At 38.6% G+C, this 14,691-nt stretch overlaps 1 protein-coding gene across 1 annotated transcript in view; it reads right to left on the bottom strand.

The window, feature by feature from the left end:
• The window catches only part of GRAP2 (GRB2 related adaptor protein 2), a 149,140-nt gene extending 135,211 nt beyond the window's left edge, over positions 1-13,929 (bottom strand). The window contains exon 1 of the mRNA XM_053689047.1: positions 13,852-13,929. Coding sequence (XP_053545022.1) covers positions 13,852-13,929 — 78 coding nt within the window. The remainder of the gene's footprint in view (positions 1-13,851) is intronic.
• Positions 13,930-14,691: the final 762 nt, after the last annotated feature.

Raw genomic sequence — 14,691 nt, 5'->3', positions numbered from 1 at the left:
TTTAAAATTGTACATTAATAAACGATGTAGATGGCTAGATGAAGAAAAGTACTTTTAAAAGGTTGACATATGTTTGTTTGTGTTTTTCCCATTTTCCCCAACCAAGAGCACCACTTCAAATATAGTGTACAAATGTTTCCGTCTGTCAGCTGTACTTATGGATTTTGAAAATGCTGTACTCTATATGGTCTTGGTGGAACCATAAGCTGTGGTACTCATACCATTAGATCTGGTTAAATGCAGGATTTAGGCTTGTTTTTGGTATCTATTTCAAAATTAAGTCAGCTGTAGTGTAAACTGAACAATTTTAAGTTAACCTGTCTCATTTCAAACACTGAGCAATCTTAGTCTGAGAGTATAACATTTTATGCAGATGTAAAAATCTTAGATAAAATGGAAAAAAATGCCTATCTGCCAAAAGGGTACCTACCATTTGTGTATTGAGGAGGAAACATTTCTGCATGGTTTTAAATATAGAATTTCTACAGCATTGTCAAATAATCATAAATACACTGCTGCTTAAAAAAGTGTTTTTATGGACCCCTGGCCCCACCATACAACTACTACCACACTGAAGTTACAATCCAAAATTGCACAAAGAAATAAAAAATAATTTGCTAAGTAAGTCCTACCTCCTCTGCAAATTAAAGTGATCTGCAGCCTGACACAGGCACAAACCGTACAAAGTGCCAAGTCTGTCTCACAGCTCACACTGTGCAAAGTGGTTTAGTGCACACTCAGAAATCCTCTCAAATGCTAATACTTTACTCCTTGTAATAACATTTCCCAAGCTCAATTAGCACTCTGCTGTAGTATCCAATGGTGGCTGTCAAAATTAAAAAAAAAAAAATATATTTTTTTTTTAGTTCTTGCCTCATGGGGCCCCCATAGCCCATTGGGCCCCTGACAGGAGTCACCCCTGTCACCCTCTGATGGCGGCCCTGCACACACTCTGCTCTGTAGTATCCTTACTCACTGTATCACACACACCCTGCTCTGTAGTATCCCTCACTCACTGTATCACACAATACACACACCCTGCTCTGTAGTATCCCTCACTCACTGTATCACACAATACACACACTCTGCTCTGTAATATCCCTCACTCACTGTATCACACAATACTCACACTCTGCTCTGTAATATCCCTCACTCACTGTATTACACAATACACACACTCTACTCTGTAATATCCCTCACTCACTGTATCACACAATACACAAACTCTGCTCTGTAATATCCCTCACTAACTGTATCACACAATACACACACTCTGCTCTGTAATATCCCTCACTCACTGTATCACAGAATACTCACACTCTGCTCTGTAATATCCCTCACTCACTGTATCACACAATACTCACACTCTGCTCTGTAATATCCCTCACTTACTGTATCACACAATACACACATCCTGCTCTGTAGTATCCTCACTCACTGTATCACACAATACACACACTCTGCTCTGTAATATCCCTCACTCACTGTATCACACAATACACACACTCTGCTCTGTAATATCCCTCACTCACTGTATCACACAATACACACACTCTGCTCTGTAATATCCCTCACTCACTGTATCACATAATACACACACCCTGCTCTGTAGTATCCTCACTCACTGTATCACACAATACACACACCCTGCTCTGTAGTATCCTCACTCACTGTATCACACAATACACACACTCTGCTCTGTAATATCCCTCACTCACTGTATCATACAATACACACACTCTGCTCTGTAATATCCCTCACTCACTGTATCACACAATACACACACTCTGCTCTGTAATATCCCTCACTCACTGTATCACATAATACACACACCCTGCTCTGTAGTATCCCTCACTCACTGTATCACACAATACACACACCCTGCTCTGTAGTATCCTCACTCACTGTATCACACAATACACACACCCTGCTCTGTAATATCCCTCACTCACTGTATCACACAATACACACACCCTGCTCTGAAGTATCCTCACTCACTGTATCACACAATACACACACTCTGCTCTGTAATATCCCTCACTCACTGTATCACACAATACACACACCCTGCTCTGTAGTATCCTCCCTCACTGTATCACAAAATACACACACCCTGCTCTGTAATATCCCTCACTCACTGTATCACACAATACACACACTCTGCTCTGTAATATCCCTCACTCACTGTATTCAGGGGCGTATTTAAGTTTTGTGCTGCCCTAGGCACTCAAAATTCTGCTGCCCCCCCCACCCCACCCCAGGTTTAAGGCCTTTTTTTAGGCATAATATTTTTTGGGCAGGGTGTAAAAAATTAAATACAAAAATAATGTCTTTTTAAGTAGATGTTCATCAGGGCTTGCATTCACTCTGGTCACACACACACACACACACACACACACACACACACACACACACACACACACATATATATATATATATATATATGTATGTATATTAAGACATTATTTTGCAAGTCAGATGATTAAAGTGTTTATATCAGAAAAAAATATCCTTCACTGTATGATAGTTTGTCAGTAGGTAGCTGTTTAACCTTAAACATCTTCTTTGGTGATTGACAGTTATTTAAGCAAAATATCTGCTTGGATAAATATGTAATGAATATACAAACTGGCCTTTAAAAGTACTTAAAAAATACAACAGTAGTTATGATAGGTTTAGGAATTGTATCCTAGGGGATAAAGTCACATGATACAATCATAATAAAGTATATACTTGTATTGTTTCTGAATGTATTAAATGCATACAACATATTTTCAGTTGTGTTTTAAGTCACATAGTTGTATAGATTCAGCAATAAATACTTATTCTTTGCATGTATGACAGATAGACAAACAGTAAATGTACAAGTATTTAGTGACTAATCCGTTTAAGTATTTTAATGCCTAATGAAGATGTATTGAAGGGAGAAAGGCATATGCTGTTCCACAGTGGTCACGGTGTAGTGCACACTGCACTGTATAGTCTGTGTGAGTCTCAATCACGCGGTGGAGCCAGGAAGAATACCGCATTCCCTCTCAGTCCAGGCCAGGCTGCGCAAGTGAGCTCCGCCTCCACTGTCACCACGTCATGCGCACCCACATACAATCCCATAGGACAGAAATAGCCGGGCCAGCCATTTAAGTCATTAGTAATTGGTTGATTTAGCCACCCAGCCCTGAGTTCAGTAGAGTGGCCCTAGGGACTCAAAATTCTGCTGCCCCTTAAAAATCTGCTGCCCTAGGCACCGGCCTTGTTGGCCTATGCCTTAATACACCCCTGACTGTATTACACAATACACACACTCTACTCTGTAATATCCCTCACTCACTGTATCACACAATACACACACCCTGCTCTGTAATATCCCTCACTCACTGTATCACACAATACACACACTCTGCTCTGTAATATCCCTCACTAACTGTATCACACAATACACACACTCTGCTCTGTAATATCCCTCACTCACTGTATCACAGAATACACACACCCTGCTCTGTAGTATCCTCACTCACTGTATCACACAATACACACACTCTGCTCTGTAATATCCCTCACTCACTGTATCACACAATACACACACCCTGCTCTGTAGTATCCTCCCTCACTGTATCACACAATACACACACCCTGCTCTGTAGGATCTTCACTCACTGTATCACACAATACACACACCCTGCTCTGTAGTATCCTCAATCACTGTATCACACAATACACACACCCTGCTCTGTAGTATCCCTCACTCACTGTATCACACAATACACACACCCTGCTCTGTAGTATCCTCAATCACTGTATCACACAATACACACACCCTGCTCTGTAGTATCCTCAATCACTGTATCACACAATACACACACCCTGCTCTGTAGTATCCTCACTCACTGCATCACACAATACACACACCCTGCTCTGTAGTATCCTCAATCACTGTATCACACAATACACACACCCTGCTGTGTAGTATCCTCACTCACTGTATCACACAATACACACACCCTGCTCTGTAGTATCCTCACTCACTGTATCACACAATACACACACCCTGCTCAGTAGCATCCTCACTCACTGTATCACACAATACACACACCCTGCTCTGTAATATCCCTCACTCACTGTATCACAAAATTCACACATCCTGCTCTGTAATATCCCTCACTCACTGTATCACACAATACACACACCCTGCTCTGTTGTATCCTCACTTACTGTATCACACAATACACACACTCTTCTCTGTAATATCCCTCACTCACTGTATCACAGAATACACACACTCTGCTCTGTAATATCCCTCACTCACTGTATCACACAATACACACACCCTGCTCTGTAGTATCCTCAATCACTGTATCACACAATACACACACCCTGCTCTGTAGTATCCTCAATCACTGTATCACACAATACACACACCCTGCTCTGTAGTATCCTCACTCACTGTATCACGCAATACACACACCCTGCTCTGTAGTATCTTCACTCACTGTATCACACAATACACACACCCTGCTCTGTAGTATCCTCACTCACTGTATCACACAATACACACACCCTGCTCTGTAGTATCCCTCACTCACTGTATCACACAATACACACACCCTGCTCTGTAGTATCCCTCACTCATTGTATAACACAATACACGCACCCTGCTCTGTAGTATCCTCACTCACTGTATCACACAATACACACACCCTGCTCTGTAGTATCTCCCACTGACTGTATCACACAATACACACACCCTGCTCTGTAATGTCCCTCACTCACTGTATCACACAATATACACACCCTGCTCTGTAGTATCCTCACTATCACACAATACACAGACCCTGCTCTGTAGTATCCTCACTCACTGTATCACACAATACACTGTATTGTGTGATACAGTGTGATACAGTGAGTGAGGGATATTACAGAGCAGGGTATGTGTATTGTGTGATACAGTGAGTGAGGATACTATAGAGCAGAGTGTGTGTATTGTGTGATTAAGTGAGTAAGGATACTACAGAGCAGGGTCTGTGTATTGTGTGATACAGTGAGTGAGGATACTACAGAGCAGGGTCTGTGTATTGTGTGATACAGTAAGTGAGGATACTACAGAGCAGGGTGTGTGTGATACAGTGAGTAAGGATACCACAGAGCAGAGTCTGTGTATTTTGTGGTACAGTGAGTGAGGTTACTACAGAGCAGGGGGTGTGTATTGTGTGATACAGTGTGTGAGGATACTACAGAGAGGGGTGTGTGTATTGTGTGATACAGTGAGTAAGGGTACTACAGAGCAGAGTGTGTGTGTATTGTGTGATACAGTCAGTGGGAGATACTACATACAATAGAAGCCAGAGAGATTATAATGCATTTTGCCTGCTGTACAGAATAGCACGTTTTGTGGAATCTTATATAGAAGCAGCGGTTCCCACTTAGTGAGTATGATAATGAGTTAGAGAAATGGGCAGTGAGTGGGCTCGGGGGAGATATCTGTGCAGACTGAGAGTGTAATGACGGCTGTTACAGATGCAGCAGCATACGTTTATGTTTTACTGACAATCGGCTATAGCCCCATAACAAATCATGGCAGCTAAATAATTTACCATTGATTATAACGAATGCTGATTTACAAGTTGTACAGTTTTTTTCACCTAACTAATAAAATCAATTAATGTGCAATTAGCAATTGTATATCATGAAATAGCAACTTAAACTTTACGATCTTTAGAACATTCATACACATCATTACAATGGTAAATTAATATTACTGATTACATGTCCGTACTTGAGTTGTATACGAGTTTTGTGTGATATAAGCTTTACTTTTGTTATTAAAGAAGGAAATTATCTTCTTTATTAACTTGTGATGTGAACCTGCACATACATTATACATTAGCAAGAGCACTAGACGGCAGCAGTTATATAACAATGTTATACATTACCAAGAGCGCTAGATGGCAGCAGTTTTATAACAATGTTATACATTAGCAAGAGCACTAGATGGCAGCAGTTTTATAACAATGTTATACATTAGCAAGAGCACTAGATGGCAGCAGTTATATAACAATGTTATACATTACCAAGAGCACTAGATGGCAGCAGTTATATAACAATGTTATACATTACCAAGAGCACTAGACGGCAGCAGTTATATAACAATGTTATACATTAGCAAGAGCACTAGATGGCAGCAGTTTTATAACAATGTTATACATTAGCAAGAGCACTAGATGGCAGCAGTTTTATAACAATGTTATACATTAGCAAGACCACTAGATGGCAGCAGTTTTATAATAATGTTATACATTAGCAAGAGCACTAGATGGCAGCAGTTTTATAACAATGTTATACATTAGCAAGAGCACTAGATGGCAGCAGTTATATAACAATATTATACATTACCAAGAGCACTAGACGGCAGCAGTTATATAACAATGTTATACACTAGCAAGAGCACTAGATGGCAGCAGTTTTATAATAATGTTATACATTATCAAGAGCACTAGCTGGCAGCAGTTTTATAACAATGTTATACATTAGCAAGAGCACTAGATGGCAGCAGTTTTATAATAATGTTATACATTAGCAAGAGCACTAGATGGCAGCAGTTTTAAAACGATGTTATACATTAGCAAGAGCACTAGATGGCAGCAGTTTATAATAATGTTATACATTAGCAAGAGCACTAGATTGCAGCAGTTTATTATAATGTTATTAATTAGCAAGACTACTAGATGGCAGCAGTTTTATAACAATGTTATACATTAGCAAGAGTACTAGATGGCAGCAGTTTTATAATAATGTCATACATTAGCAAGAGAACAAGAAGGCAGCAGTTTTATAAAAATGTTATTCATTAGCAAGGTCACAAGATGGCAGCAGTTTTATAACAATGTTATACATTAGCAAGACCACTAGATGGTGGCAGTTTTATAACAATGTCATACATTAGCAAGAGCACTAGATGGCAGCAGTTTTATAACAATGTTATATATTAGCAAGAGCACTAGATGGCAGCAGTATTATAACAATGTTATACATTACCAAGAGCACCAGACGGCAGCAGTTATATAACAATGTTATACATTACCAAGAGCATTAGACGGCAGCAGTTATATAACAATGTTATACATTAGCAAGAGCACTAGATGGCAGCAGTTTTATAATAATGTCATACATTAGCAAGAGAACAAGAAGGCAGCAGTTTTATAAAAATGTTATTCATTAGTAAGGTCACAAGATGGCAGCAGTTTTCTAACAATGTTATTCATTAGCAAGACCACTAGATGGTGGCAGTTTTATAACAATGTCATACATTAGCAAGAGCACTAGATGGCAGCAGTTTTTTTTAACAATGTTATACATTGGCAAGAGCACTAGATGGCAGCAGTTATATAACAATGTTATACCTTAGCAAGAGCACTAGATGGCAGCAGTTTTTCCTGTCATGAAGTGCTCCAGACGTGCACTCTACCTATCTAGATATCTCTTAAACAAAAAATAACACGAGAACGAAGCAAATACATTAGCAAGAGCACTAGATGGCAGCAGTTATATAACAATGTTATACATTACCAAGAGCACCAGACGGCAGCAGTTATATAACAATGTTATACATTACCAAGAGCACTAGACAGCAGCAGTTATATAACAATGTTATACATTAGCAAGAGCACTAGATGGCAGCAGTTTTATAACAATGTTATACCTTAGCAAGAGCACTAGATGGCAGCAGTTTTATAACAATGTTATACATTAGCAAGACCACTAGATGGCAGAAGTTTTATAATAATGTTGTACATTAGCAAGAGCACTAGATGGCAGCAGTTTTATAACAATGTTATACATTAGCAAGAGCACTAGATGGCAGCAGTTATATAACAATATTATACATTACCAAGAGCACTAGACGGCAGCAGTTATATAACAATGCTATACACTAGCAAGAGCACTAGATGGCAGCAGTTTTATAATAATGTTATACATTATCAAGAGCACTAGCTGGCAGCAGTTTTATAACAATGTTATACATTAGCAAGAGCACTAGATGGCAGCAGTTTTATAACAATGTTATACATTAGCAAGAGCACTAGATGGCAGCAGTTTATAATAATGTTATACATTAGCAAGAGCTCTAGATGGCAGCAGTTTTATAACAATGTTATACATTAGCAAGAGCACTAGATGGCAGCAGTTTTATAGTAATGTTATACATTAGCAAGAGCACTAGATGGCAGCAGTTTTATAATAATGTTATACTTTAGCAAGAGCACTAGATGGCAGCAGTTTTTATAACAATGTCATACATTAGCAAGAGCACTAGATGGCAGCAGTTTTATAACAATGTTATACATAAGCAAGAGCATTAGATGGCAGCATTTTTATAGTAATGTTATACATTAGCAAGAGTACTAGATTGCAGCAGTTTATGATAATGTTATTCATTAGCAAGACTACTAAATGGCAGCAGTTTTATAACAATGTTATACATTAGCAAGAGTACTAGATGGCAGAAGTTTTATAATAATGTCATACATTAGCAAGAGAACAAGAAGGCAGCAGTTTTATAAAAATGTTATTCATTAGCAAGACCACAAGATGGCAGCAGTTTTATAACAATGTTATTCATTAGCAAGACCACTAGATGGCGGCAGTTTTATAACAATGTCATACATTAGCAAGAGAACAAGATGGCAGCAGTTTTATAACAATGTTATACATTAGCAAGAGCACTAGATTGCAGCAGTTTTATAACAATTTTATACATTAGCAAGAGCACTAGATGGCAGCAGTTTTATAACAATGTTATACATTAGCAAGAGCACTAGATGGCAGCAGTTTTATAACAATTTTATACATTATCAATAGCACTAGATGGCAGCAGTTTTATAATAATGTTATACATTAGCAAGAGCACTAGATGGCAGTAGTTTTATAATAATGTTATACATTAGCAAGAGCACTAGATGGCAGCAGTTTTATAATAATGTTATACATTAGCAAGAGCACTAGATGGCAGCAGTTTTATAACAATGTTATACATTAGCAAGAACACTAGATGGTAGCAGTTTTATAACATTGTTATACATTAGCAAGAGCACTAGATGGCAGCAGTTATATAACAATGTTATAGATTAGCAAAAGCACTAGATGGCAGCAGTTTTATAATAATGTTATACATTAGCAAGAGCACTAGATGGCAACAGTTTTATAACAATGTTATACATTAGCAAGAGCACTAGATGGCAGCAGTTTTATAACAATGTTATACATTAGCAGGAGCATTAGATGGCAGCAGTTTTATAATAATGTTATACTTTAGCAAGAGCACTAGATGGCAGCAGTTTTATAACAATGTTATACATTAGCAAGAGCACTAGATGGCAGCAGTTTTATAATAATGTTATACAATAGCAGGAGCACTAGATGGCAGCAGTTTTATAATAATGTTATACATTAGCAAGAGCACTAGATGGCAGCAGTTTTATAACAATGTTATACATTAGCAAGAGCACTAGATGGCAGCAGTTTTTATAACAATGTTATACATTAGCAGGAGCACTAGATGGCAGCAGTTTTATAACAATGTTATACATTAGCAAGAGCGCTAGATGGCAGCAGTTTTATAACAATGTTATACATTAGCAAGAGCTAATTCTGATTCTATCAGCCAATTGGAATTAAGGTAGGATCCAATCAGCCAATCAGATTGAGCTCGCATTCTATTGGCTGTTCCGAGCAGCCAATAGAATGCAAGCTCAATCTGATTGGCTGATTGGATCAGCCAATCGGATTGAACTTCAATCTGATTGGCTGATTCAATCAGCCAATCAGATTTTTCCTACCTTAATTCTGATTGGCTGATAGAATCCTATCAGCCAATCGGAATTGAAGGGACGCCATCTTGGATGACGTCCCTTAAAGGAATATCCATTCGTCGGTAGTCGTCGGGAAGAAGAGGATGGCTCCGCGTCGGCTCGTCTGAAGATGGCTCCGCTCCGGATGGATGAAGATTGAAGACGCCGCTTGGAAGATGACATCGCCCGGATGGAAGAATTCTTCAGCGCCGCCTGGATGATAACTTCATCGGATGGAAGATTTCTTCAGCGCCCCTTGGATGATGACTTCTACCGCTCCGGATCTCCTCTTCGGTTCCATCGATGGTCGGCTGGCTGAAGACGACTAAAGGTAGGATGATCTTCAGGGGGGTAGTGTTAGGTTTTTTTAAGGGGGGTTTGGATTAGATTAGGGGTATGTGGGTGGTGGGTTTTAATGTTGGGGGGGGTTTGTATTTTTCTTTTACAGGCAAAAGAGCTGAATTCTTTGGGGCATGCCCCGCAAAAGGCCCTTTTAAGGGCTGGTAAGGTAAAAGAGCTTTGAACTTTTTAATTTAGAATAGGGTAGGGAATTTTTTTATTTTGGGGGGCTTTGTTATTTTATTAGGGGGCTTAGATTAGGTGTAAGTAGCTTAAAATTGTTGTAATATTTTTTAAATGTTTGTAAGTTATTTTTTTTATTTTTTGTAACTTAGCTTTTTTTATTTTTTGTACTTTAGTTAGTTTATGTAATTGTATTTAATTGTAGTTATTTGTAGGTAATTTATTTAATTAATTTAATGATAGTGTAGTGTTAGGTTTAATTGTAATTTAGGTTAGGATTTATTTTACAGGTAATTTTGTATTTCTTTTAGCTAGGTAGTTATTAAATAGTTAATAACTATTTAATAACTATTCTAACTAGCTAAAATAAATACCAAGTTACCTGTAAAATAAATATAAATCCTAAAATAGCTACAATGTAATTATTAATTATATTGTAGCTATCTTAGGGTTTATTTTACAGGTAAGTATTTAGTTTAAAATAGGAATAATTTATTTAAGTATAGTGTAGTGTTAGGTGTAATTGTAACTTAGGTTAGTTTTTATTTTACAGGTAAATTTCTCTTTATTTTAGCTAGGTAGCTATTAAATAGTTAATAACTATTTAATAGCTATTGTACCTAGTTAAAATAAATTGAAATTTGCCTGTAAAATAAAAATAAATCCTACGATAGCTACAATATAATTATTATTTATATTGTAGCTATATTAGGGTTTATTTTAAAGGTAAGTATTTAGTTTTAAATAGGATTAATTTATTTAATAAGAGAAATATTATTTAGATTTATTTAATTAATATTTAAGTTAGGGGGTGTTAGGGTTAGGGTTAGACTTAGGTTTAGGGGTTAATAATTTTATTACAGTGGCGGCGGTGTAGTGGGGGGCAGGATAGGGGTTAATACATTTATTATAGGTGGCGACGGTATGGGGGGGCAGGATAGGGGTTAATAGGTGTCATGTAGGTGGCGGCGGGGTCTGGGAGCGGCGGTTTAGGGGTTAATACATATATTAAAGTTGCGGCGGGGACCGGGAGCGGCGGTTTAGGGGTTAACATATTTAGTATAGCTTGCGGTGGGCTCCGGGAACAGCGGTTTAGGGTTTAATCAGTTTATTATAGCTTGCGGTGGGCTCCGGGAGCGGCGGTTTAGGGGGTAATACATTTATTTAGTTGTGGCGGTGTAGGCGGAGCAGATTAGGGGTGTTTAGACTTGGGTACATGTTAGGGTGTTAGGTGTAGACATCTCCCATAGGAATCAATGGGATGTCTGGCAGCAGCGAACATGAACTTTCGCTATGGTCAGACTCCCATTGATTCCCATGGGATCTGCCGCCTCCAGGGCGGCGGATTGAAAACCAGGTACGCTGGGCCGGAAAAGTGACGAGCGTACCTGCTAGTTTTTTGATAACTAGCAAAACTAGTCAGATTGTGCTGCACTTGTGTGCGGAACATCTGGAGTAACATAAGCATCGATCTGTGTCGGACTGAACCCGGTGGATCGAAGCTTACGTCACTAAATTCTACTTTTGCTGGTATCTAGGGCTTGATAACTAAGGTGAATCAGCCTCGCCACAAATACGCTGCAGAATTCCAGCGTATTTGAGGTTGACAGCTTGATAACTAGGCCCCACAGTGTGTATGTATATATATATATATATATATATATATATACACACACACACAGACACACAGTATATATGTTTATATACACACACACACACATATATATATATATATATATATATATATATATATATATATATATATATATATATATATATATATATATATATATATATATATATATAAAATAAAACAACCTTGGGGACAAATAGGAGATGTTTTGAAACATGTAAATAATAAACATAAGGCTATTTCACTCATTGTCCCACAGCTACATTTGAAGTGTGTGTATGTGAGCACCTATAATCTGACACACATTTTACACTGATCACTGCAGATAAAGCAGGCACAATGCACACTTGTTTTGTGTGACCTGCAGTGGGGAAACCAAGGAATTCCCAATTTGCTTCTTTATCTGTGGCTGCCAGGATATAAAGCACAATGGGGAAGGGATACTACTCTCACACACACATTGGTTATACGGCTGTGTTTTCACAAACTTACTTCTGCCTTCCCTCTCACTGACTGTTAGCTTCTCCCAGCACTTCCTGCAGAGGTCTGATGATGTCATCATCTTACTTCAGCTCCATAGTAAGTGGGCTTTCAGGGGGAGGGGCATTGCAAGCCCTAGGTTAACTGTGAGAGCACCAGCAGGGAAATGCAACTTTATTTGTTATCTGGTTGTAAATAGAGGAGAGTAAAGAGATTAGCTGGGCCCTCCTAAGTGGCAGATCTCCAGGGTCCAGTGGGTGCAAATGGTTTATGCGACATTTGGGACCCTGGACGTTCCGTCACTTTTAAAATGTAAACAAAAATAAAAAATAAATAAATTTTGTTTTAAATCACTTTATTTCCCTGGGGCGCACAGCATTCCATTTGGGTGGGCAATGCCCCACCTTAGAGCTGACCCTGCCAGACTCCCTTGTAATATATATCCTTGATGTCATGTTAGTCCCCTCAGCTCCCTTATTAGTGCTGCCGCTTTAGTTTTAGTCGGGGTATTTGGAAATGACTCTTACTATACATTGATGGCATTCCCTCTATTGTCACTGTTATGGCTTACAACCTACCAGGGGATAGTCAGCTATAATTCAGCGGCATACATATAACCGTTAAACCCTACCTTAAAGTTTACAGTGTGTATTTTAGATGTTAAACAAAAAAATAAAAAGAGGTTTGTTTTGAGGCCCAAGAGCGGTCTCCTTTAGTATCAGATAACCTTCTATACCGGTATCATTTTGTTTAATTCTGGGGTCCAAGAATGGCCTCTGAGTACATTAGAAGGTTGACAATCCAATTGGCAAAACAATATTGTATAGTGGAGTTGTTTATCAAAGTTTATCTTTTCTCTGGAATGACAGCATGCATTTGATATTGTTCTGTATCTGATATTCATTGTGATTCTTTGCCTGTAATGCCTACTGCACACACATTAAATCCTAAGGGGCATATTTATAAAGCTCCGTATGGAGCTCGATGCCCCTTCAGGCTTGCCGGAAACAGAAGGTCTAAAGACCGCTGCTCCATAGCCTGCTCTGAGGCGGTGGACAGAAATCTACAGAAATCAACCCGATCGAATACGATTGGATTGATTGACAGACCCTGCTAGCGGCCGATTGGCCGCAAATCTGCAGGGGGCGGTATTGCACCAGCAGTTTACAAGAACTGCTGGTGCAATGATAAATGCCGAGAGCGTATGCTGTCAGCTTTTATCGATGTGCAGCGGACATGATTCGCTATATCGGATCATGTCCGCTTGCACCATCATAAATAGGCCCCCATGTCTTTATATTTAGTAACCAGCGCCGCCTAAAAGTTCAAACATTCTGTAATTTTCTTTATACTGTAGAGTGAGTCCCCACTTACCTTCAGAATATCCCCTTTCTTGAAGCTCAGCTCATCCTCCCCTGAGGCCGTGAACTCGTACAATGCCAGAGCCTCCATACTCCTCCCTGGGGGTAAAAGAAATGGGGCACAAGCAGTTAGCGAGGAAACAGTACACTGCTCACGTCACAGTTTATATATATACTGTGTATATATGTGTGTGTATGTATATATATATATATATATATATATATATACTGTGTATATATGTGTGTGTATGTATATATATATATATATATATATATTTATATATACTGTGTATATATGTGTGTGTATGTATATATATATATATATATATATATATATATATATATATATATATATATATATATATATACTGTGTATATATGTGCGTGTATGTATATATATATATATACTGTGTATATATGTGTCTGTATATATATACATTTTATTATTATTATTATCAGGTATTTGTAGAGCGCCAACAGATTCCGCAGCGCTGTAAACATAGTCGGTGTACAGGATAGCTTTTGTAGGGGTCAAGTGGGTAGAGGGCCCGGCCGAGAGTTTCACTGTTGTAGTCGGCTCTTATGAAGCGATCTGTAAATAGCTGGGCCCATAGGCTTACAATCTAAGGGGTTCAAGGGGAAAGCAATGGCATTAGGAAAGGTTAGTGTTGGTTGTATGCCTCCCTGAATAGTAGAGTTTTTAGGGAGTGCTTGAAGCTGTTAAAACTAGGGGAGAGTCTTATGGAGCGAGGCAGGGAATTCCACAAGATGGGGGCCAGTCTGGAGAAGTCCTGTAAACGTGAATGTGAGGAAGTAACAAGAGAGGAGGAGATCCTGAGCTGATCGAAGGGGA

The sequence above is a fragment of the Bombina bombina genome, chromosome 7, assembly GCF_027579735.1.
Source record: "Bombina bombina isolate aBomBom1 chromosome 7, aBomBom1.pri, whole genome shotgun sequence".
Classification (NCBI taxonomy): Eukaryota; Metazoa; Chordata; class Amphibia; order Anura; family Bombinatoridae; genus Bombina; species Bombina bombina.
Note: the sequence above shows the minus strand (reverse complement) of the source record. Positions and strands in the feature narration are given on the sequence as shown.